Source organism: Mastigoproctus giganteus, chromosome 9, assembly GCF_048544385.1.
Source record: "Mastigoproctus giganteus isolate SK-2022 chromosome 9, ASM4854438v1, whole genome shotgun sequence".
NCBI lineage: Eukaryota > Metazoa > Arthropoda > Arachnida > Uropygi > Thelyphonidae > Mastigoproctus > Mastigoproctus giganteus.
In genome coordinates this window covers 188,416,124-188,443,278 of record NC_143583.1, presented here as the reverse complement: position 1 = coordinate 188,443,278, position 27,155 = coordinate 188,416,124, and the positions used below count along the sequence as shown (strand labels likewise).

At 37.3% G+C, this 27,155-nt stretch overlaps 1 protein-coding gene across 1 annotated transcript in view; it reads right to left on the bottom strand.

Annotated features, from left to right (window-relative positions):
• mRpL38 (mitochondrial ribosomal protein L38) overlaps window positions 1-27,155 on the bottom strand; it is a 95,482-nt gene that overhangs the window by 34,926 nt on the left and 33,401 nt on the right. Inside the window, exon 5 of the mRNA XM_090380865.1 lies at window positions 16,033-16,191. Coding sequence (XP_090236991.1) covers window positions 16,033-16,191 — 159 coding nt within the window. The remainder of the gene's footprint in view (window positions 1-16,032; window positions 16,192-27,155) is intronic.

Here is a 27,155-nt window from a genome sequence, read left to right as displayed (position 1 = left end):
ACTGGTACAGTAAAACAAATAAAAAAAGCATTGCCGCATTATTTTTATTGAAAAAATAATTTCAGTACAATGAATAGAATTTTTCATTGTACTGGTGTACAATGAAATAATTCATATATACAGGGTGTCTAAAAAATATTGGCAAACGTTTAGGGAAGGTAGGTAACATCTAAAGGAATGTGAATCGCAAAGGAACCCATAATCGGAAATGTCACGGGAAAGTAGTAGCAGAGGCACAAGAAGCAGAAATGACACAAGAGAGTAATTAGTGGCAAACATTTATTTGACATAATATTAACAACGGAGTACGAGATGGATGCATTTCATGATGTTACAACAGATGCTCGAAAATTCCACCATTAGACGCGATGCATGCGTGACACCTACGCAGCATGGATTGGCGGACACAGTCAACACACCTGGAGTTTCTTTGACAGTAGCAGCAGCGCAGACGAGTCTCGCCGCGAGATCCATTTCCATCTCCACAGGCGATTCATACACGATAGATTTGAGGGGCCCCCCCACAGAAAGAAATCAAGGCTCGATAAATCAGGTGAGCGTGGGGGCCAGGCAACGGGTCCACCAGGGCCAATCCATCGATGCCCAAAACGCCTGTTCAAATGGTCATGAACACACCTTCCATAATGGGCAGGCGCCCCGTCATGTTAAAACCAAATGTTGCGTCTCACATTTGCTGGACATTTTCAAGTAACCCTGGTAGAATTTGTTCAAGAAAGATCCGATATTTAGCGGAGTTCATGCAGGAGGGTAACAGGTATGGGCCGACTAAGCGTCACCGACCATACCTGCCCACACATTTATTGCGAAGCGATGTTGTGCCGCATGGGGGCGCACACCGTGTGGGTTGTTGTGTGCCCACACATGAGCATTGTGCTGATTGAATAAGCCTTCCCGAGTGAAATAAGCCTCATCCGTGACCAAAACATAGGCTGGAAAATTCAAGTCTTGAACGCTTTCTTGGAGAAACCACTGCGAAAAAGCCACACATGCAGGATGATCTTGGGGGAGTAGTAACTGAACCCTTTGGAGATGAAAGGGTTCAGTTATCCATCGATTGTCATTCCATTATGTAGTATTTACTAAAGTATTTGACTTAATATCTAAATTGAAGACATCTTTCATAAATTTACAAAACTTCTTTCCAGCCTCAGAATAGAATTTAATTCTAGATTGAAATCACCAGTGAGAACTATAGGTATACGATCCAGTGGCTCTTCCAATAATTTTGCACCTTCAATGGAATATGGCATCAAATTCTTGTTTATGAATTTTTGAATTATATCTAATGACATCCCTGGAGTGATGTATATGGCAACAATGAAAATAGATTCACTACTGAATTTGCACAAAGATCCACAAATGTCTCTAATTTCATCTGATACCACTGTCGCATTGCCGACTAGGCTAGCCGGGTGGGTAAAGTGCCTGCCTGGCAACCTAAAGGTCGCGGGTTCGAATCCCGCCTCGGGCTTGGATCAAAGTACTGCAAAAAAACCTTGGGAGGTGCATTATGGCCACAGAAGCTGATGCGGCAACTATCAAAAAAAAAACCTGTCGCATTGCTGCTATTGTGTTGTGCAATGATATGTGGTGCACTGATGGTAGTTGAAGCTTCATGTTGATATATCGCAACACCACCACACCAAACATCCAACCTTTTAAATTGAGTCACACATTGGAATGGTTTAAGTAATATACGTTCATCATTATCCAACCATGTTTCACTTAATATCAATATTTTGGATTGCTGTAAGATCGTGTCCATTTCGATATCTCGAACATGGGCCCGTAAACTTTGTATGTCCGTTGACAATATAGATGTACCACTTTGTATGAAATCTTGCAGTTCATCCTATAGAGCTTATTATTTTTCCAAGCGATCTGGTTCAGCATGAAGTTCTACATTACTAGTAGCTTTGCCGTGGGGATTCGTAATACAGTATATAAACCTTGCAATGAGGTCACTCGAGATAACGCGACCTATATAAGTTGCTGTTGATGATCTTTCTCATAATTATATACAACTTTATCGAAGGTCCCTCCTTGAGATTTATGTATGGTCAAAGCACAAGCACATACTAAAGGAAATTGTGTACTTCTACATGTTAATTTCCTATTGTTCTTGAATGGAATCTTAGTTGATCGTTTTATAATAGATACGGATTGACTAGGTAAATGTTTATTGTTCACATATTGTTTATATGTGAACAATAAACACTTGAGATCTAAATGGCAAAATATAAATGCATATCTATAACGAGATTGAAGGTTATGTCCTATTTTTGACTCAGAAAATTTCATCCATACTCGTTTAACTGTTTCGTCGTCCTCAAAAATTCGAAATATACTAAAGTACCAATTGCACTGTTTACCAATCCATCGACCACATCTATATTTGTAGTAATCATGTACGGTTTTCCTTTCAATAATTGTAAAATGTATGGAAGTCCTGCAGTTTCAGTCACTGACATTTAATGAATTGTATTTCGCATACTTGCTAATTGTTATTCAGAATGATATCCGTGGTATAAATCTTGTGCAACCACTTCATGGGTTTCATCTGAAACTAAAGCATTTGTATTATAGGCATTTACATCACTTTCTTAAAAATCGTCGAATCCCTTGCGGACATAAATTAGTAGCATCTTCTTTGGTAACAAATCTCGATTCTATAATTTTAGGTTCATCTGGTAATAGCGCTTCTCCACTGCCTATTTTTGTAGGAATTTTAGAAAATTTACTATTGGACTGTCGGACAACTTGTACTAATTCAAGAAATTGTAGTGAATGCTGTAATTCTGGAGCAATCAATGAGTTCTTCAGGAGTTTATATATAGGTGTAGCATGCACTGGAGGCAATTGCAGTAAATCTCCAATGAAGTATATATTCATACCTCCAAATAGTATTTCATGAACACCAGTTATCAGCTTTAAACACATATCTATAATTGATAATAGTTCTACACTAATCATACTAACTTCATCAATTATAATAGTACATACATGTTCAAATGCAGTTCTATATTGTTGAAGAATTTCACTACTAAGTTGAAGATTACTTGATAGACATATATATACGGAAAGCAGAATGCACTGTTGTACCATCGATTGCCACAGCGGCGTTGCCCACGGAGGCACAAGTAACATATGTGTTGTGAATATTTCATACATTACAAAAGTTATATGTTTCCATCAATAATTTAAGAGTAAATGTCTTTCCACAGCCAGCAGGTCCAGTGAGAAATACTTGTATCGGTTCATGTATCTGATTATCAATTTGTTGACAGATAGCTTCAAGTAATAATGTGTGTTGTTCTTTATTAGTACTACTCATCAAACGACAGTATTCTTCAGATGGTAAGACATTCTCTCACTTCCTAACAACAGATAATAATTTATCCATCATCGCCATTCTCATCTCCTCATCAATTTCTTTTGATTTAAGAAATTCTTCATTTTTTTTTTCATTGCCAGTCTATTTTCATCATTCTCATCAAGTTCAATACAAAGTTGCCTTCAAATTGCTAGCATCTTTTCAATATCAAATTTGAACTCTTTTCTTCTTCTCAAGGCTGTATTATAATTATCCCTTTGTTGGTTTCATAAAGTTCAAAATTTCATTCTCCTCATTGATAAATGGTATGTATAAAGTTACCATTTCGTGTATATGTTCATGAAGACGCTGTATTATAATTCTGATACCAAATTATTTTAGGAAATTGTCTTTTCACCTATCCCTCATTTCATTTTCGATAATGAGCAGTAAATTGTGCAAGACATATATCTTTTAATGTTTCGCCCCGTTTTTCATATTTATCAAAAATACTATCTTTCCGTGTATCCAAAGACTTGCTATCAACTTGTTCATCCAGTTCAGCTTTTCATTTACATAATTTCTGACACTCACATAGCCATACTGTTGGCACGTATTCAATTGCTCTTGAAGACATGGACATTGGGTATTGTAATAAATACCAAGCTGCCTCTTGTGAACTCATCTCCACAGAATTCGGTACCGCTACACTTTATGCTCGTGTTAGATCAGTTATATCCATATCAGGATATTTTTCTTGTAGCTCTATAATTTTCCTTTGCAGGTTGCTTATTCCTTTGTTAGTTTTATTCACATATTCAACTACATATGCTGCACATGAATATTCTTCTATGATAAATTGTAAATCCAAATTAGACTTGAGCATGCCTAAAATCCAAGGATTGTAATTATTCATAAATTTCTCTTCTATCTTGCATTTAAGAAATACACGTGGTCGTTTGATACCAGCCCTCAAAATATTTAGATATTCTTCTTCTGATATTCTTCGAAATTAACACAATTATCCAATTCTAATGAGTCGCGCATTTTACGATATTTTTTGCGATAAGCTAATCTTTGATTGTCATCTGTGGCCATCGGTATCAATATACGAGTTTGTGACATTGGCCAAAAAGGCGCTTCAAATCGACATTCGCGTCAGTTCGCGTTATTATTTTTATAACAGGTAAAAGTATGTTATGTTGCTGTAAATTTGAATAATCTGAAATTTTTCTATAGAACATAATGCATCTATCATTTGGATTGCTTCTTCCATTCCATCTTCTTTTTCTTCTAATGGTGCAGAGGGTGCATTGTTCATCCATAATAATATATGTGCTTGTGAATTTCCTTGATGCTGAAATTCAATGCGTTTAAAGAAATTCACAACATATTTCCCAAAAGGACTAGGTTTTTGAGTATACTATCAACAATTTTATTAAAGTATAATGGCACATGTTACGGAGTCTTCATTTATTAATGTAGCTCTTTCCATGTAAGGTAGATCCATAACTTCGTTAATTGTAATTTCTCATTTATATCTGAATTTGTATAACATACATAGTGATACGGGCCACGTTGGTTCACACGCACTCAACATCAAGAACATTGTAGGTTTTCCTAACTGACGAATCATGGCAAACACATCTCATTTAAGTTGAATCTAATAATATGCTGAATTGGGAATTGATTTTAGAAATGCCAAGTTAGACTCTAATGACTTGTTTATAAATTCTTTCGATTCCAATATAGAACGAGTAATGTTAGCTGTTATTCCTACTGATTCAAATGCAATTTACAAATTTTCTGCGGTATACGCATTCACATAATTTTCATTGCCATATATAGCATATGTTGAGAAGTTACTCCATGACGATCAGATCTATGAATTTCACTCGATGCCATCATAAAGGGAGTAATTTTCAATTCATTTTTAAATTTTCGTGCATGTCCCATATAAATAGCTGGAAAAGAAAGTTCTGCATGTATATCAAATATGGTTTCATATTTGGAGATGATTTCTGACCTGGTGCTATAGAGAAATATTTATCTTCAGACCATAATGTTTGTTGTTGAATTAACAATAGTTCATCATCATTACTGACAAGGTTACACAGTTTCATCTGAATTCCTGTTCACTATCATCATTTGTCCCCAAGAAATAGTCACTCACTTTTAATTTATACAAAGGTGAATTTATCAAATACCATAACCATATTTTCACTATTTTCTTCTGCACACATCCTTGTAGATATGATGATTTATGTATGAGTCTTAATTTTATATGTACATTAATGGCATAATCGTCATCTAATTCTCTATTTACATTAAATGGTACATTTATTTCTTGTCCAATGATCCCATATTGTCCATGTTCATAACATAAATGACAAATTTGCATAAAGGGTGATATCAAATGCTCAGTTACAATATCCAGTGGAGGAAAATGCGTAGGATATGTTGGATATATAAATCCATTTGACGTGGCTATAGTTTGTATCCATCCCTCTTTTAATGAAGTATGAAATGTATTACACGTCATGAAAGTACTCACTTCTTGTAAATGAAATTCATTTTGAAGTAATTCATAAGAAGTTGTTAGAAATGGTTTCAAATCTAATTGAAACCATAAACAATTGCAAACATTACAACTAAATCCAAATGGGTTTTTGTATACTTTTTTGTATAATTTCACTTTTTTTCATGCACGACATTCCTTCATTCGTTCTGCTGGAGTTTTAGATTCCTGATACGTATCAAGCATAGTAGAACTCTGTGGTTGAATTTCACTATGATTCGGAATAGTTTGAATTTCTAATTTCCTTTTCTTCCATTCACAATATTCCTTCATTATTTCAGCTTGAATTTTTTTGGGTGCAGTTTGAGAACTCGCAGGCATAACGAAACACTCTTTTTGAATTTCATCTGGATTCACATTTCCGTCCAACTTCCCTTTCTTTCTTTCATGATATTCCTTCGAACCCTGGGCTGTAGATTTTGGCACAGTCACTTGCACAATCATTATGCTGATATAACATAGCACGTCACTGCTCAATTGTACTTGTTGTGTCACTGCACTTGTTGCATACAATTGAGTTTTCTTGGGTACATGTATTGTACTTGTTGTGTCACTGCAGCAACAAGTACAACACATGTGCATTGGGTTTCATGACGATTTCTAGGTAATGTAATGCTTTTCGTTTTTAATGTCAAAAACCCAATCCTTGCAAAATGCAGACCAGTGATTGTAAAACAAAGAATTATGGTCACCCGACAGACCTGTATAGCGGTAGTTCTCAAGGTGACTGTTCATCCATGATATAACCATGATTTGAGTATTTAATTGGGATACCAATTTTTATAAATTTTAAAATTTTTTTGTTATGAGTGGAATCTACAAACATACTCCCTCTCTCGTTTCACCTTCCCTTACCATCTGTGTGTAAGCAAATCAATCATAAAATACACTTCACTGGTAAACATGGTCTACAAGAATGACTGCTGGCATGTTTATTATGCCAGCAGACGTTTTAGTTATCAGGCAGTCATACTAGGGCACCCACATAGCAGTGGGATAACTTGGAGAGGAGAAGCAACATTGTGTTCCATAGCCTGTAAATCTGCTAGTGTTTCTATTAATGTTTGAACCTGGGCCCTCCAAAACAGCCAGGTTCAAACACCAACAACAAACAGATTTACCTCCACAAACTGTTATCTTCCCTAAACTGAGATGTAGACCAAAGAGATTCCTCAGGCCCCAATCTCTTTTACTTCTCAATGGGTGCTGAATAAAATGGAAATATAAGACGACATCCTGGTTAGCAAAAACATGTTCTGGACTGATGAAGCAATTTTTCATTGAAAGGGGTAGCTTTTTGTAGAATGTCTCTCTCTCTCTCTCTCTCTCTCCATTCTGCAAAAAGTGACTGGGACAGTTTTCTGCTTCATTTATCGCCAGATCTCCCCCCTTCCATTTCTGATGAAATGTAATCCACAACTATTACAAGAGGAGACTATATTGCATTTACATGAATGGCAAAGCCTTCAAGACAACCTTCATTCACAATGGAATGCCACCACATATCGCTTGATCATTTTCTCCTCTATTGTATGAAACATTCGCACCTGATAAAATGATTTGTAGGAATTTCTCCAGTGCTTGACATTCACATTTTCTGGACTTGATTCTTGAATATTTTTGGCTACTGGTATTTTTTTAAAGGCTGTGTTTATAGAGATAAACCCGTTTTTTAGAGTTTTTAAAGAATATCATTCAATGTGATTTTTCAGACACTGCTACAGACTTGTGAGCAATGTTATTTCTCATCTACTTAAATTTATAGAATGAGTGGACCTATAAAACATCTTTGCAATAATGAATAGTGGCAACCTCTCTTTTGTATTAAATTTGTAATACAATCAAGCTCTGGCTCGAAGAAATGTTTTTTTTTTTTTTTTAATTAAATTTTTTGACTGTAAAGAGTTCAATAGGCTTTGTCTTACAGCTTTTATTTTTTAAAAATAGCTAAGAAATTAACATTATAACCACTGTTTAGAGCAGTGGTTTTCAACCTTTTTTTAATAATGGGACCCAATTTTCTCAATTTTCTGCTTGTTAGATCCGATCCTCTCTCTGTGTATATACAGTTTATTCCGGTTATTTGGGACACATCGGGACTAGGCCCAGACACGACAGGAGGGAGTATATGATGAGAGCCTTGTCGATCAATTCGGCCCTGGAAAGATTGTGCAAGGCTCAAGGGGTAGAATTTTTTTCAGCCTGGACTGTGCTTGTTAACAGGAGAGATTGCTTCTACAGGGATGGGATACACTTAAATAGAAAGGGTGCAAGAATATTTGCTGATGCTATCGAGGCAGTGTTAGGTGGGTCAGAAAACTGCTAGCTTGGGGGGAGACAAAGACGAATAGATTAACAGTAGCCACTGGCAGAGGTGAAAGAGATTCTTGCACTGCTTCTATTGGAATGAGCAGAAGCCTGAAAAACAAGATGCAGGATATTTCAGAGACTGCCGGGAGTCACTGTGGTACAAGTAAACACATGGGTTGTGTTAGGGTAGCTAAGAATAGAAATAGGTGCATGTATACTTGCGTGTACACCAATGCTAGGAGTATAGTAAATAAATTTGATGAATTTGAGGTATTGCTCAAAACATCAAAGGCAGATATTGTTGGGATATCAGAGACTTGGTGTCACACAGATATAAGGAATGCAGAACTGGAATTTGGGGAGTACAATGTCTACAGAAAGGATAGACTGGATAGGAAGGGAGGAGGGGTTATGCTATTAGTTAAGAAATACATAAAATCCAAGGAAGTGAAGGCAGTGGACATCGCTGGACAGTGCAGTGTCGAGTCGGTTTGGTGTGACATAAGCATTGGGAGATCAAAATTGAGAGTAGGAGTGTGCTATAGGCCTAATGACTCTGATGAGTATAATAAGATACTGTACAGGGAAATAGAGTGGGCCAGTAAATCAGAGAGTCTTATAATGGGAGATTTTAATTTCCCAGATATTGACTGGAATTTGGGTGCTGGTCACTCACACACTAGCAAGGCTTTTGTGGATTTATTGGATGATTGTTTTCTACATCAGAATGTTCAGGAGGCAACTAGAGGGAAGAATACTCTTGATTTGATTATCAGCAGTGATTCTTCGTGCATTAAGAATCTGCAGATAAATGAACCACTAGGTGGCAGTGATCACAGTGTGCTGAAGTGGGATTTACTCAAAGAGGTAACTACCATTAGGGGTAAAGGGAAGGGTTATTGCTTTTGTAAAGGCGACTACGATAGACTGAGACAGTATTTAAATTCTATACAGTGGGACCAACTGATGATGTTACTAACAGCAAATGCAAAATGGGAAGCATTCAAAGAACTTATCTTGGAAGCTACTAGGCTATACATACCAACTAAGAAATACTGTTCAAGGTTTAGGCCTAAATGGATGTCAGATGAACTGATGAGGCATATGGCAGAGAAGAAACATGCATGGGATACATACAAATTAACACATGACACAGAAGCCTGTGATAGATACAAGTTGATCTGTAACCAAGTTACAAAGGAGGTTAGGCAGGCGAAGGCAGATTATGAGAAATCTTTGGCAAGGGATGCAAAGAAAAACAGCAATATGTAAACTCTAGAAGGAAGGGGATGAATCAGATTGGTCCACTTGATATCGATGGGTCAACTGTTGATGATCCTGCTCAGGTAGCTAACAAACTAAATGAATATTTTGCATTGACATTCACACATGAGGAGTTATTTAGCGAGGGGAAAGCCAGAGGTGTATTTAACTCTAGCAGTAAGCTAGAGAATCTTGTAATAACTGAGAGTAAAATGGAGGAGAAATTGTTGAAGATAAACACAAGAAAGGCACCCGGGGTGGATGGGATCTATCCAGTCATATTAAAGGAGGCAGCAAAGGAAGTAAGCAAACCCTTAGCCATAATTATGAGAGTTTCCTTGGACTCAGGGGAGGTACCCACAGACTGGAGATGTGCAAATGTCACCCCAATTCACAAAGGAGGATCAAAGGCTGACACAAGTAATTATAGACCTGTGATTTTAACTTCTGTTCCAGGAAAATTAATGGAGGCACTAGTTAAAGAAGCACTGCAGGATCATTTAGACACAACTTCAGCTATAGCTTGGACACAGCATGGTTTTGTTAAGAGGAAGTCTTGCCTGACCAATTTGATTGGATTACTATGATGCAGTCACAAAAGAACTGGATGCAGGGAATAACTTTGATATTATATACTTTGATCTCAGAAAGGCTTTTGATACTGTTGGACATGGAAGACTGCTGCACAAATTGGAGCAGTGTGGCATTGGAAGCAAATTGCTGCTATGGATAAAGGGGTGGTTGAGGGGAAGAAGACAGAGGGTGGTAATCAATGGACACTGCTCATCGTGGACTAATGTTATTAGTGGAGTCTTCTGGGTTCAGTGTTGGGTCCATTATTGTTTTCTGTATTCATAAATGATATTGATGAAGGTATATCAAGCTTAATGTCGAAGTTTGCAGACGATACAAAGGTAGGCAGGGTTGTCAAGGACACTACTGACACTATGCTGCTGCAACACGATCTGGAAAGGTTGAGCAGATGGGCTGAGAGATGGCAAATGAAGTTTAACATTGACAAATGTAAAGTATTACACATGGGAAACAGCAACCCCAGGGCAACGTATCAACTCTGTGGTACTACACTGACAGTGGTAGAGAATGAAAGGGAACTGGGGGTCGTTGTGCAGGCAAATATGAAGTTCTCTGAGCAGTGCAGACGGGCTGTTAGAGTAGCTCATGGTGTATTGTCAATGATATATAGGAATTTTTCTAGCAGGGATAAGGAAGTGATTATTCCCTTGTATAAGGCAATGGTCAGGCCACACCTAGAGTACTATATACAGGTCTGGAGGCCTCATTTCAAGAAGAATGTGGAGCTGCTGGAACGAGTACAGAGAAGGGCAACAAGATTAGTGAATGGAACAAAGGGGTGCTCTTATGAAGAAAGGCTTAAGTTTTGCAAATTACAGTGTCTGGAGACTAGGCACCAGCAAGGTGTTCTGATAGAGGTTTATAAAGCCTTGAATGGTTTGAGCATGCTCAATGCTGATGGGATTCTTCCTCTCGCTCAGAATAATCACCTGAGAGGGCATAAATTCAAATTGAGGAAAGACAGATGTAGGATAGACATGCGGAAATTTGCCTTTAGCCAACGGGTGGTTGGTGGAACAGACTTCCATCCCTTGTCGTGGAAGTTGATAGCCTAAATAAGTTTAAGGCTCAGCTGGACAGATATTTTGAACGAACAGAGGGATGAAGTGGAAGTGGTTTTTTTTTTTTTTTGGCTGATGCTGCATAAGCTTGCTTTCTTGCATCAAATGCTTCTACTAATGCTAATGCTAGTGCATTTTGGCCCGGTTAAGCAGCTGCCCCAATTATCCGAAGTTTTAAGTAAATAGTTAAAACTACGGTGGACTCCCGCTTTACAATTGGTTCACTGTACAATAAAATCATGTTACAATGGACTCACCATAGTAAAATACCATTCACTATACGATGTGTAGTAAGCGCCGGTCATTGTGATCACTTTTGTGAATTGAATTTTAATTATATTAAACAGCAATTCTAATTAGTGAAAATAGGAATATTATCCACATGCTATAAAAGAAAAGATATATTAAGCAGAGATTTACCCTTTATTACTTTACCAATTAAAAAATTAAATGATATGTGAAAATCGGAAGAAGAATATATGTGATAATTGGAATAATTAATACGTACTGTAATATGTACATACGAACTAGTTGACATTTGTGGGCGGGGGAGGGGGGGCGTAAAATTTAAAACAGTAAAAAGATAAGCAATCAATAACAAAGAACACGGCACACACAAATTGCAAGTAACATGATACGTGCAAGTGAGAACGGAGTAATGAGTTACAAAGCTTTAAAAATAGGAATGAAGAGAAGATTCTGAAAATTAATTTTTTTTATATGATTGAAGATTCCATGGAAGTGTAAACATATTTCACTATAATAACCCACAGAATTCCAGCTGTCGGTATTATCGCAAATTCAATAAGATCAAGTTTACTATCCATTTATGATAGATTGCACTAACAGAAAAGCCCAATAAACAGGTAACTGCTAGTTGTTTTATGGTTGTGACCTCCAGAAATCCGACCGTACCATGTGGTTCGGTCGGAGACAATCGTAGGGTAATTTCCAGTGCTGCGGTCTCCTGCCCCAATTAAACACCATGTTATCCCAATTAAGCGAAGTAAACCCTGGCTATTTTCTCGATTGGGTTCTGTTTTTTAAGATTTACCCCAAATAAATGGCTGACGCGATTAACCGGTGGCCCAAATAACCGGAATCCACTGTATATATAATAGTTATTACAATAATATAACTACAAACAAAATTACAATTCATAATACAAATTATATATATATATATATAAATAATTTTTCTTTATATAGAGGTACTAAATAAACACCAATTTTAGATCACCACAAAATTAAAAAGAAACTGTACATCTTTTTACAATGAAATAAATATATAAATTTTTAAAAAAATAAGTTTAAGTAACTTGAACCCATATTACGTGGCACCCGAGTTGAAAACCACTGGTTTAGAGAGTTCCATTGTAAGCAAGTCATACAGAAGTGAATTTGAGACAGAGGATGGAATGCTCTTGGAATTAAATGACTACAAGCTATGAGAATAGAAAGAAAAGCACAGCACACTCTTAGTGAAAATACAAGTTGTTTCAGGTCAGCTGAATTTCCAATAGAAAGTTCCATTGTAGAAAGTATGGAGGATAAATATTTGCTGTTTTTTGTATGTAGCAATTATTTTTTTAACAGAAAAGCAGTATATTTTAAATTTTCAGTAACCTGAAGTTATTTTCTTTCTTCTCCCTTCAACTTTTAGTTAGTCTACTATATATATTTTAATGATTAAAACAGTATGGGACGGCAGCCTATGATGGTATTTTGCCATCCCATCCCATACTGCTTGGTGTCGGCGATCAGCACCTGTTGAAAACATCATGAAATAATTGTTCTACATTTTTGCTTGTCCATTCCTTCTAATTATCTAGCCATGATATTCTTCTTCTTCCTCTCACCATTAATTCTTCCAGTCAAAATGATTTGTGGAACTGCATATTCTTCTTGCACTGCATAAACAAAAAAAGAAGTTTTTTGTTTATGCAGTCTCCTTTCTCTGCTGACAGATCTCAACACTTTCACATTTGTAACTTTAGATGTCCATGGAATACGTAATATTCTTCTATACATGTACATCTCAAATGCCTCCAACTTCTTGATTTTTGCTTTCTTTAATGTCCAAGTTTTGAGTGCTACATCTGGTCCACGCTACACCATAGAGTAGTGTGGACCAGATGTAGCACTCGATTACTCTTAATCGAAGATTTAGATCCAATTGCAGATTACATAAAATACTTTTCATTTTGCAAAAGACCGACCTTGCAATTTTAACCATTCATTTAATTTCAGTTGAATCCCCTATGTCATTACTGTTGACTTTTTTCAATCAGTCTCCCATTGACCATAAGTGTGAAATTTGTATAATTCTTGGGGCCAATTACCATCCATTTACTAGTATTACTAGTAAATGGATGGTAATTAATCCCAGTCTTACTAGGATTTTATCTGAAGACCAGTTTTATTACTTTCTGCATTAATTATCTCAATGAGTGTTTGAAGATCAGAATCACTTCCTGAAATGATGACTGTGTCATTAGCATAGCATATATTATTGATGACTACTCCATTTAAAGCAATTCCTTCTGTTCTATCTTCTACTGCCTTGTTCATAAATTTTTTCAGAATAGAGATTGAACAGTAATGGAGATAAACTGCACCGCCTCTCCTTATCATAAATTCCTCTGTCAGCTCACCTTCCGCTCTCACCATAGTACTCTGATGGTGGGAAATGGTGTATACAGGCAACTAAATATTATTTGTAGGTGGACTGAGCAAGAAGTTGTTTAAGCTTAGGTGAGCATGTGCTAAGGTTTGAAAATGGCAGAAGGTTATCAAATTGTAGCAGGGTGCTTAATGATTTTGTAATAACTGAGAGCAAAGTGGAGGAGAAATTGTTGAAGTTAAACATAAGAAAGGAATCTGGAGTGGATGGGATCTATCCAGTTATATTAAAGGAGGCGGCAAAGCAACTATGCAAACCTTTAGCCATAATTATGAGAGCATCGTTGCACTCAGGGGAGGTCCCCATGGACTGGAGATGTGCAAATGTATCCCCAATTCACAAAGGGGGATCGAAGGGTGACACGAGTAATTACAGACCAGTTAGTTTAACTTCTTTCCAGGTAAAATAATGGAGTCACTGGTTAAAGATGCATTGCAGGATCATCTAGACAAGACTGCAGCAATAATTCAGACACAGCATGGGTTTGTTAAGGGAAGGTCTTGTCTGACAAATTTGATAGAATATTATGATGTAGTTACAAAGGAACTGGATGCAAAAAATAATTTTGATATCATATATTTGGATTTCAGGAAAGCTTTTGACACTGTTGTGCATGGAAGACTATTGCACAAATTGGAGCAGAATGGTATTAAGGGTATGTTGCTACAAAGGATAAAAGGATGGTTGAGTGGGAGAAGACAGAGGGTGGTAATTAATGGGTGCTGCTCTTTGTGGACTAATGTTATATTAGTGGAGTCCCACAGGGTTCGGTGTTGGGTCCTCTGTTGTTTTGTATATTTATCGTTGATATTGATGAAGGTATATCAGGCTTAGTGTCGAAGTTTGCAGATGATACAAAGGTTGCCAGGGTTGTTAATGACAGTAATGGCAGTGTGCTACTGCAACGGGATCTAGATAATTTGGGCAGATGGGCTAAGAAGTGGCAACTGAAATTTAACCTTGGAAAATGCAAAGTACTGTATATGAGTAGAAGTAACCCCAGAGAAACGTACCAACTGTGTGGTACTACACTTAAGGTGGTAGAAAATGAAAAAGACCTGGCAGTAATTGTACAGGCAGATAAGAAGTTTTCTGAGCAATGCAGACAGGCTGCCAGGGCTGGTCATGGGGTTTAGTCAATGATATATAGGAATTTTGCTAGCAGAGAAAAGGAGGTGATTGTCCCTCTGTATAAGGCAATAGTCAGGTCACGCCTTGAGTACTGCGTACAGGTCTGGAGGCCTCCTTTTAGGAAGGATGTAGATTTGCTTGAGCATGTACAGAGAAGGGCAACAAGATTGGTGAGGGGAATGAAGGCATCCTCTTACCAAGAGAGGCTTAAGTTCTGCAAATTGAAGTGGCTGGAGACTAGGCACTTGCATGGCGATCTGATTGAGGTGTATAAGGCCTTGAATGGGTTGAGCACGCTGAATTCTGATGGGATCCTTCCACTTGTTCAGATTACGAACCTAAGGGGGCATAAATTCAAATTAAGAAAAGACAAATGTAGAATAAGATGTGCAGAAATTTGCCTTTACAAGCGGGTGGTTAATTGCTGGAACAAACTTCCATCTGTCGTTGTGGAAGTTGATAGGTTAAATAAATTTAAGGAAGAACTGGACAGGCATTTGGAGGGAATGGTGTGATTTTTTTTGTTTTTTGGCTGATGCTGCATAAGCTCATACACTTGCTTTCTTGCATCACATGCCACTACTACTACTCCTATTCAAGCTTTGGAAGATATATAACTATTATATGTATAATGCAAGTGCATCATTCTGCGCACAGCTATAACATCCAACCAAAGTTTACATAAAGGCATCATACATCATATTGTGGAAACATTAGAGCTGTGTTGTCAGCCCTTACACTTTGAAGATGCCCAGTTACTGATAGATACGGAAACCATAATCTTTGAAATTATCCATCTGGTATTAACTGCTCACTGAGACCAAATGGCAATATACTTCACTTTGTGGGGAAGCACTATTTATTCAAAGGTTAAGAGTGAGGTAATTTGTTGTGATTTGCTTCACATCAGATGTATGAAGCTTTATTGTGCAAATTTGGATTGCCATTATGGCTACATTTAGTATGATGTATATGTACTACATCTAAACTAAATTTCCTTATATTTAAGCAATTAACTGCTTATAATTTGTTTCAGGCTGTCAGCAACTAATAGAAGTGCAAATGATTTAATTACTTACCAAGGGAGAGTTTTCTTGAATGCAGAAAAATCTATTTCACATTTCTGCTTGTAAAGGATAAAGATATATCTGTGATAGCCTGTACCTGAAGGAGGAAATGGTTGAAGGTAGTCATAGAGGACCTGTCCACTGCTGATATTATTTCCCTTTATGTTTCCACTGTCATTAAAATAAATATTAGATATATAGTCTTTATGGTATACTCTGGCAAAAGAAACTGCTTTGGGCAAGATACTCATTTTATTTACAATGAGATGTTTAGTAAAATATAAATAACAAGATATCATTCTTCTAACAGATAGAAAAATAGTGCAGAAAGTTATCAATATCAGAGAAGCAACTTAATTTTTTGAAAGACCCACAGTATTCGTAATTCAATCAGATTTTTCAAGTTCCTATTTATAATAAAACTTGTGAAGTTGGCTACCCTCAACGTCAGCCATCTATCCTCATTTGCTACAGTTTCACATAAGTGGCATAGTTATATTAATTTATGCCTGACCAACCCTCTTTAACTTGGTCATCTCTCTTTCCTGTATGGTATCCACCTTCTGGCATTTTACATCATGGTTCAGCATATATATGTTAACCACAAAAAATAATAATTTTTTTATACTTATCTGTACAAATGAAAACATGTCCACCTATTTTTCCTTCTGAGCACTTTTTTGGATTTTACTTTGAATTTTGGGAGGTATGCCAAAAAACACTAAGTTCTCTTACTGTTCATGCAAAAAATATGCCAAACTCAACTTTTTTTTTGAGCAGACTAACTTTATTTTTAAAAAAAATTTGCATGAAAAATTAAATTAAGAACAAACAATCTCTTTATTGCAAACTGATTGCTTTATTCCTGTTTTTGTATCCAAAAGATGAAACTGAATGGTGATGGTGAAGCTTACCAAGTAGGCATGGCACGTATTTTGTACGTAACATGCCTACTTGATAAGCTGGATACGTCAAGATCACTATAAACTCTAAAAAAAAAATAAGAAATATTAACATTATTTCTGTAAAAAAAAACAGAAAAGAAGAGAAGCCTTTGCTGTTAGAAAACAGCAATGACTTCTTTACTTATATAAACTTTAGAAGGAAGGAGATGAATCAGATTAGTCCAATTAATATTGACGGTTCAATTGATGATGAACCTGCTGAGGTAACTGACAAACTGAATTTTGCATCTACATTCACAAATGAGGAATGTCTGCAGGGAAGTGGAGGCCAGAAGCTTATCAAACTCTAGCAGGAAGCTAAATGATTTTGTAATAACTGAGAGCAAAGTGGAGGAGAAATTGTTGAAATTGAACATAAAAAAGGCACCCGGGGTGGATGGGATCTATCAAGTTATATTAAAGGAGGCAGCAAAGTAAGTAAGCAAACCCTTAACCATAATTATGAAAGCTTCCTTGGTCTCAGGGGAGGTCCCCATGGACTGGAGATGTGAAAATGCACCCCTAATTCACAAAGGGGGATCAAAGGGTGACAAGAGTAATTACAGATCTGTTAGTTTAACTTCTGTTCCAGGGAAAATAATGGAGTCAATAGTTAAAGAAGCACTGCACAATCAGCTAGACAAGACTGCAGTTATAGTTCAGACACAGCATGGATTTGTTAAGGAGTAGTCTTGTCTGACAAATTTGACAGGATACTATAATGTGGTCAGAAAGGAACTGGATACAAAAAATAATTTTCATATCATTTTCCTCGATTTTCCAGGATAGATGATAAAAATAAAATCCCGGATAATCGATTTCCTGGTTAATTCAAAAATATCGAAAAATTTCAGCAACATACCTAAATGGTGATATATAAAAAAACAAAAAACATACCACACTGTTTTCAAACTTTTGAATAATTTGACATTTTTGTTCAATTTAAAGCACAACTCTCTTGAAAACGCAAGAGAGTTGTGCTTTAAATTGAATCCATCTTTTCATGGTTTATAAAAAAAAAAAAAAAAAAAAAAAAAATATTTACTACAAAAAAAATTTGATACTCTCGACATAAACGGCAAAACAAAATTTGTCTTTTTGCAGTGTGATGAACACAACAATCCACACAACGCACTAAAACAAACTAAACATTTGTTCTCTTTCTATTGTTTTTTTTTTTTTTTTTTTTTGAGCAGCGGGTGTGAGGACAACAGGGGGTTACAGGATAATAGGTACATTTATCTCCCGATCACGACTTATAACACCGGTTATTTACGAATTGGAAAACATTTGTTTGAATTTTATTACTTGAATTTTATGATTTCCGGTGGATCTTTTTTTTTTTTTTTTTTTTTTTTTTACTTTGGAGTCTTGAACTGTCCCAGTTAATCTGATCCCAATAAATCTAGAGTCTGCTGTATTTGAATTTTAGGAAAGCTTTTGGTACTGTTGCACATGGAAGACTACTGTACAAATTGGAGCAGTATGGTATTTGTAGGTGGTAGATGACTTTCATCAACCGGTGAAATACCACCACTTTGCTTATTGGAGGCTTGAAGTGGTGAAACCCATGTTTAGTCTCTAGAGCAAAGTTTCCAGCATCCCCCTCCCCCCATACTTCTCCTTCAACCCATGCACGGTACTAAATACTATAGGTTTTGATACCTTTCGTGTTTGGGGTTTTCATAAAAAAAAAAAAAAAAAAATTAAGGCCAAGTTGTTGCAATGGATAAAAGGATGGTTGAGTGGGAGAAGACAGAGAGTGGTAATTAAGGGACACTGCTCTTTGTGGACTAATGTATTAGTGGAGTCCCCCAGAGTTCGGTGTTGGGCCCAGTGTTGTTTTCTGTATTTATCAATGATATTAATGAAGGTTTGTTATTGTTTGTTATTTGGTTTTTAGGAGCATCTAAGGCCATATTGCTCCGGGATATGCGGTGGTCATTCCCTGACCTTTCCGTATCCTCCGTATTTGGTGGTGATGAGCTCGAACCCCGAGTCTAATCAAGAAGAGTGATTAATGAAGGTATATCAGGGTTAATGTCTAAGTTTGCAGATGATATGAAGGTTGCCTGGGTTGTTAATGACAGTAATGATAGTACGCTACTGCAAAAGAATCTGGAAAAGTTGAGCAGATGAGCTAAAGAGGCGGCAACTGAAGTAAGTTTAACATTGACAAATGTCAAGTACTGTATATGTGGGTGGCAGTAACCTACTGTTTGGTATTACACTTGAGGTAAATGAGAATGAAAAGGACCTGGGGTAGTTGTGTAGTCAGATATGAAGTTTTCTGAGAAGTGCATACAGGCTGCAAGAGTAGCTCATGGTGTCTTGTCAATGATATACATTTTTTTTTTTTTTTTTTTTTTGATTTGGTAGTTGTTGGCGCATCGGCTTCTGTGGCCATATTGCACCTCCCAAGGTTTTTTGCAGTACTTTGATCCAAGCCCGAGGCGGGAATCGAACCCGCGACCTTTGGGTTGCCGGGCAGGTACTTTACCCACTCGGCTAGCCCGGTCGGCAATGATATACAGAAATTTTGCTAGCAGCAATAAGGAGGTGATCATCCCCTTGTATGAGCCAATGGTCAGACCACACCTTAAGTACTGCATACCAGTCTGGAGGCTTCATTTTAGGAAGGATGTAGAGCTGCTGGAACGAGTACAGAGAAGGGCAATGAGATTGGTGAGTGGAACAAAGGGTTGCTCTAACCAAGAAAGACTTGCGTCTGGAAACTAGGCACTTGCGAGGAGACCTAAATGAGGTGTATAAGGCTTTGAATGGTTTGAGCAAGTTCAATGCTGATGGGATTCTTCCTCTTGCTCAGATTACGCATCTGTTGGGACATAAATTCAAATTGAGGAAAGACAACTGTAGCCAGACAACTGTTGCCTTTAGCCAGTGGGTCCTCTATATACAGTCGGACCTCTATATAACGAAATCAATCATTCGCTTGAAAAAATTCGTTAAACAGAAATTCCATTATAAAGAAATATGACCTTTACAACAACTGTTAATATTCAGAAATATAGTAAAAGATAGGAAATAAATTAGAAATAATTAGGAATGAATAAATTTTCTAACATTTTAAAACAATTAATTTATTAATACATACATAAGAAATGACCACTTAGATGATGTGCACAATATATTAGTACACTTTCAAGAATTATTTCATAAAATATTTGGTTATTTTTTGTTGTACACTGGATATTTCATCGTCTATAAAAATGTTCGCATTTGTTTAAACACTCAAATATATTTTCTGGCATGTTTTCTTCACACTGAAGGCCTTGATGCAAAGTTTCAAATGCTGCCAACATTTCATGTTTGGAAGGTTGCCCTCATTTTCACCCAACTCATCGTCGATATTGTCACTAGTTCTTTGAATCTCTCCAAAATGTTGGAGTCACTTGGATATTCAGCTACTATGAGATCATTATCAACTACTAAAAATTCGTCAAGAACAATTTCTCCACTGATCAAACCTCTCACTTGGAGTTCTTCCCAAGATTGCTCAATATCATGTAGTAGTTCATCACTGTTAATTGTCGTTTTAGCAAAACAATTCTTAATTGTTGTTTCTGTCACATCTTGACCCTACACCTTTGTCAACTCTAATATGCACATCTGCAAATCTATAATAGAATCTATAGGTTGGTTGGTTGGTTGGTTGGTTTCTATTCTCAGCATAATTTTTTATTATGTAACTTAGGTAGTGTATATTCAAATTCTTGGTAATGCCTTGGTCCACTGCCTGCAGTTTAGACGAGGTATTCAGGGGAAGAAAACAAGCTTCACACTTGTAAATTAAGTTTGGTGGGGCAGTTGTTGACAATCAATGCAATTTTTATTTTCTTTTGTCATCTTTCTATTGAATTTTAACATCCACTGTTCAAAAATTTCACTTGTCACCCAAGGTTTTTTTTATAGTTGTAGTCCAACTCTAATGACTTTACCCCTTTGAAACATCGCGGTTGTTTACTTTTGCCTATTACCAGAAGCTTAAGTTTTTCATTACTAGCCATATTTGCATCAACCAAGACTGTATTCTCTCCTTACTATTTTATCACCTTTAAAAGTCAGTGTCTTGTTCAGAAAACATTTAAAAAATAGACCTGTTTCATCAATGTTGAATATGCCTTTGGGCTCATAGTTCTCCATAATTTTTTTTAAAACTGTTTCTTTTAAATGGGTACAGTCTTCTTTGATTACAACTCCACTTTCACCAGAAAAAACTTTTTCCGTTTGGCACTTTTTAAATTTGTCCAGCCAACCAGAACTGGCTTGGAATGTTTTATGGCCTAGAAAAGATGCTTACTCCATAGCTCTTTCTTTTATTAATGGCCCTGATATTGGCATAGTTTGGTCTTGAATCAACTTCACCCACTTAAAATCAGCTTCATCTACATCTTCATACATGCATAATTTTGCACGCTTCCAACTGAGTCCCATTTCCTCAAACAGTTTGAGAAAATTGAAACATGGTTTTTCAGAATGGTTGACACACTACTGGCAGGGATACCAAATTTTAAAGCGATTTCTTTTTTTTTAATGCCCCAATCTACACTATTAAGCACTTCCACTTTTTCCACTACATTCAAAGAGTTCCTCTTAGATATTGTAAGATTATTCACACAGCAGCTAAAACAAAACTGATTTAGATACCACTTGTACCTGCCATGTAAACAGAGACAGGAGAAATTTAGTGAAAGTGTGGATTATTAATTTTTGCCAAACAACAGATGAATTTCCGGGATAAAGGAAAATCACTCTCTCCTAATTCTATAACAGGGTGCTTACAGTAGAAAATAGGTTGACCAGAGCCAATGTCCGAGTTGGGAATATGCCTTAATCTTTGCCAACGGCTGTGGACACATAGATAGCAGTTGACCAGCACGACCTTTCCATATAGTAGACGCGGTTGCCTGTAAAACCTATACAATCACTGCCACCTTGTTTTTAAGGTGGCGGTGGTTTAATAGGTTTTACAGGCACCACTAAATTGTGGAATGTTTTAGCTCTTAAAATCTAAAGGGATTAATTCTTAATCCTTTTAGCTGTTAATTCTTGCTATGTACAGCATCATGCCTTGGTCCACTGTATTGCCTAAAGGCCAGAGGTGCGAACAATGTGTACCCAGGTGTCTCGAAATCATTATATGGAAATTTTATTTGTTACACAGCAACTATTTTCAATGTAATGACCAAGGGGAAATCAAAAAAATTCGCCAAATAGAAAAATTTGCTATATGGAAGTTTGTTAAAGAGAGGTCTGATTGTATTTGTAATCTCTATGACTATATTAACTCCCAGCAATTTTGCTGTGACAAGATTGTGCACTGCTACTGCTATTGTAAACATATTTGTTGTCTATACAGGGTGTCTCAAAAATATTGGTACAAACGTTTAGGGAAGGTAGGTAACATCTAAAGGAATGCGAATCGCATAGAAACCCATAACCAGAAACATCACGGGAAAGTAGTAGCAGAGGCACAAGAAGCAGAAATGACACAAGATAGTAATTAGTAGCAAACATTTATTTGACATAATATTAACAATGGAGTACGAGATGGATGCATTTCATGATGTTACAACAGATGCTCGAAGATTCCACCATGAGACGCGATGCATGCATGACACCAACGCAGCATGGATTGGCGGACACGGTCGAACACACCTGGAGTTTCTTTGACAGTAGCAGCAGTGCAGACGAGTCTCGCCATGAGATCCATTTCCATCTCCACAGGCGATAGATTTGAGGGCCCCCCCCCACAGAAAGAAATTAAGGCTCGATAAATCAGGTGAGCGTGGGGGCCAGGCAATGGGTCCACCACGGCCAATCCATCGATGCCCAAAACGCCTGTTCAAATGGTCACGAACACACCTTCCATAATGGGCAGGCGCCCCATCATGTTGAAACCAAATGTTGTGTCTCACATTTGCTGGAACATCGTCAAGTAACACTGGTAGAACTTGTTCAAGAAAGATCCGATATTTAGCAGAGTTCATGAGGGATGGTAACAGGTATGGGTCGACTAAGCAGTCACCGACCATACCTGTCCACACATTTATTGCGAAGAGATGTTGTGCCGCATGGGGGTGCACACCGTGTGGGTTGTCATGAGCCCACACATGAACATTGTGCTGATTGAATAAGCCTTCCCGAGTGAAATAAGCCTCATCAGTGAACAAAACATAGGATGGAAAATTCAAGTCTTGAACACTTTCTTGGAGAAACCACTGCGAAAAAGCCACACGTGCTGGATGATTGGGGGGAGCAGTAACTGAACCCTTTGGAGATGAAAGGGGTGTAAGGAATCGTCGTGCCAGATACACTGTACACTGCAACGAGACACTCCTAAGGCAGAGTCAACGGCACGTGTGATGGTAGTAGGATTATTCTGGACGGATTTCAACATACTTTCTTCCATGGCGGGAGTTTGCGTCAAATGTGGTCAGCCCGCACTACTCCTGTTACCTCTAAATGACCCATAATTGCACAAATTTTGATGCACACGCACAAACAAATAGTGGTCCGGTACATGTCTGTCTGGGAAGTGTTCTCCATAAATTCGTTGAGTGGCACATCCATTGCTCCTGCTAATCCATACACTAGATGCATGTCTGCCAGCTCACAGTTTGTATATCGATGCATGCTCTGCATGTGGCGACTACCGCACCGTCTACTGGCTTACGGTGACATTTCCGGTTATGGGTTCCTATGCGATTCACATTCCTTTAGATGTTACCTACCTCCCCTAAATGTTTGAACCAATATTTTTGAGACACCCTGCATAACAATAAAGAGCATTTATTTATATCACTTGCATGCCTATCTTGTTTATTAAATAACAATAATTGCAAATTTTGAAATATTTTAATAGATCTTGGCCAGGCATATCTTTTAGTTTCGAGATTTGAAACAAAACATGAAGCCAAAATTTTTGCAGCACATTTGCAATTGCTAAAACTTTATTTATTGGCAATATAAACTGACCCGTGTAAATTAAATTAATGAAACCAGTTAAAATTTTTATTCTGGAATGTGAACATTTTCGTTTTCTAATTGATGTGAAAATTGCTTCTTCTGGGCTCATCTGCAAGCTCTTTTGCAAAAACTTTCACTTCTGAAATAATTTATTCATAGAATTTAAAATCTTTTAGTGCTTATCAGTAACTGTAAAATATAGCTACAGAAACGCATTCATAATAATTAACCATTTACAGCAATGCAACTACACCAAGCAGTATTGAGATATTTGAAACATGGTAAGTTTATACAGCAAAGTCAATAAGTATCTCAATTTTAACACTTGTTGTTAGTGTTTATATCTTACAATGCATGAATAAGGAAATGCATTGTAAGATACAGAGTGCATACATTTTACTACATACATTGCTATCTGCAACAATATAGAGTAACTATCATAATTATTTACACTTCTAGTTTTATGTAATATAAAATTTGCAGCTCCAGGGGGTTGGTTGTGCTCTTGAATTGGCTATGCTGCTAGATGCTCTGAGGACGATATTCTGAGGACGAGGTTGCCAGTGCGGACGTGCCTTTCTGCTGCTCTCGGAACAGAGAAGTTTTTTTCTGATTTATTTTCTGCTTTATTAGTTTAAATTGACATATTAACTTATTTTTTAGAGTAGCTTTATATTCCTATTACGGTACTTAAGTTTAAAGTAACTTAGAGATTTTGTAGGTATTACTTAGTATCGGAAAGGGTATCAAATACACGTGTTTACCGTTCGTAAATATCCGCCATTGTTACGGGAAAATTAATCAGTAAAATCTATTAATCTTGTCGAACTTCATTGGCAATTAAATTGTACTTTTAACTATACATATAACCACTTAGGTTACGTAACATAAATAATTAGTAAAAATAAATAATTAATACATAACTTGATACGGAAGTTATATAAAGGGATTTCGTAGATAACACTCGTTACTGAAACATAAATATTTCATAGATAACACTCGTTACTGAAACGTAAATATTTCGTAGATAACACTCGTTACTGAAACATAAATATAGCGTTATAACTGTGTTTGGATACAAGTTTACGATTTAATTTTGTACAGAAATTGAAATTTTATTGAAAGTAAATCTAAATCATGACTCAAACCAGAGCAGCAAAGCAAAAGGCTCAAGCTAATGGGAATGCTGTGGCCCAGGGGAGAACTGAGGGGGGGGCAGTTGTCCTCTGAATCACAGCTTTTTAAGATGCACTATTTGCTTGATGTTTGCGGAGCAGTCAAGTATGGGACATGATACTGCCATGGGGGATGTCTTTGTATGTGTGCGATGCAAGGAGTGTAAGGAGATCAGGCGACAACTCAGCGTTGTTATGGGCCTATATGAGAGCTTGAAGGACAGGGTGGATGCCCTCGAAGGATTACAAGTGAGGGGCCCATCAAGCTCTCAGCTGCCCACACCAATGCCAGAGTTGCACTTGGTCATTGCGCAACACAGCGGCAACCCCCAAGGAAGAATGCGCTGGTCCCAAAGGAACTAGTAGTTGTTGGTGACTCTATTGTCAGGGAAACGGGAAACGTGCTTTGTAAAAAGGATAGGTGGAACAGGACCAGGGTATGTCTGCCAGGGGCAAAAGTTGATGACGTTGTAGAGCGGATATCATCTTTTAAGGGCACAAAAGGTGATATAGTTGTACACGTTGGCACTAATGATATAAAGAGTAGGAGACCGGCGGAATTACTTGACAAGTACAGGTCACTGATGAAAAAAAGCCGTAAATTAGGGTTGAAATTGAAAGTGTCTGCAATTCTGCCCAGACACGATAGGAGGGAGTATATGATGAGAGCCCTGTCAATCAATTCGGCCCTGGAAAGATTGTGCAGGGCTCAAGGGGTAGAATTTTTTTCAGCCTGGTCTGTACTTGTTAACAGGAGAGACTGCTTCTACAGGGATGGGATACACTTAAATAGAAAGGGTGCAACAATGTTTGCTGATGCTATCGAGGCAGTGTTAGGTGGGTCGGAAAGCTGCTAGATTGGGGGGATACAAGGACTAATAGATTAACAGTAGCCACTGGCAGAGGTGAAACTGATTCTTGCACTGCTTCTATTGAAATGAGCCGCAGCCTGGAAAATAAGATGCAGGATATTTCAGAGACTGCTGGGAATCATTGGGGTACAAGTAAACACATGGGTTGTGTTAGGGTAGCTAAGAAAAAGAACAGGTGCATGTATATTTGCGTGTACACTAATGCTAGGAGTTTAGTAAATAAATTTGATGAATTTGAGGTATTGCTCAAAACATCAAAGGCAGATATTGTTGGGATATCAGAGACATGGTGTCACACAGATATAAGGAATGCAGAACTGGAATTTGGGGAGTACAATGTCTACAGAAAGGATAGGAAGGAAGGAGGGGTTGTGCTATTAGTTAAAAAACACATAAAATCCAAGGAAGTGAAGCCAGTCGACATCGCTGGACAGTGCAGTGTCGAGTCAGTTTGGTGTGACATAAGCATTGGGAGATCAAAATTGAGAGTAGGAGTGTGCTATAGGCCTAATGACTCTGATGAGTATAATAAGAAACTGTTCAGAGAAATAGAGTGGGCCAGTAAATCAGAGAGTCTTATAATGGGGGATTTTAATTTCCCAGATATTGACTGGAATTTGGGGGCTGGTCACTCACACAGTAGCAAGGCTTTTGTGGATTTATTGGATGATTGTTTTCTACATCAGCATGTTCGGGAGGCAACTAGAGGGAGTAATTCTCTTGATTGATTATCAGTAGTGATTCTTAATGCATTAAGAATCTGCAGATAAATGAACCACTAGGTGGCAGTGATCACAGTGTGCTGAAGTGGGAGTTACTCAAAGAGGTAACTACCATTAGGGGTAAAGGAAAGGGGTATTGCTTTCGTAAAGGCGACTACAATGGACTGAGACAGTATTTAAATTCTATACAGTGGGATCAACTGATGATATTGCCAACAGCAAATTCAAAATGGGAAGCATTCAAAGAACTTATCTTGGAAGCTACTAGGCTTTACATACCAACTAAGAAATATTGTTCAAGGTTTAGGCCTAAATGGATGTCAGATGAACTAATGAGGCATATGGCAGAGAAGAAAAATGCATGGGATACTTACAAATTAACACGTGACACAGAAGCCTATGATAGATACAAGTTGATCTGTAACCAGGTTA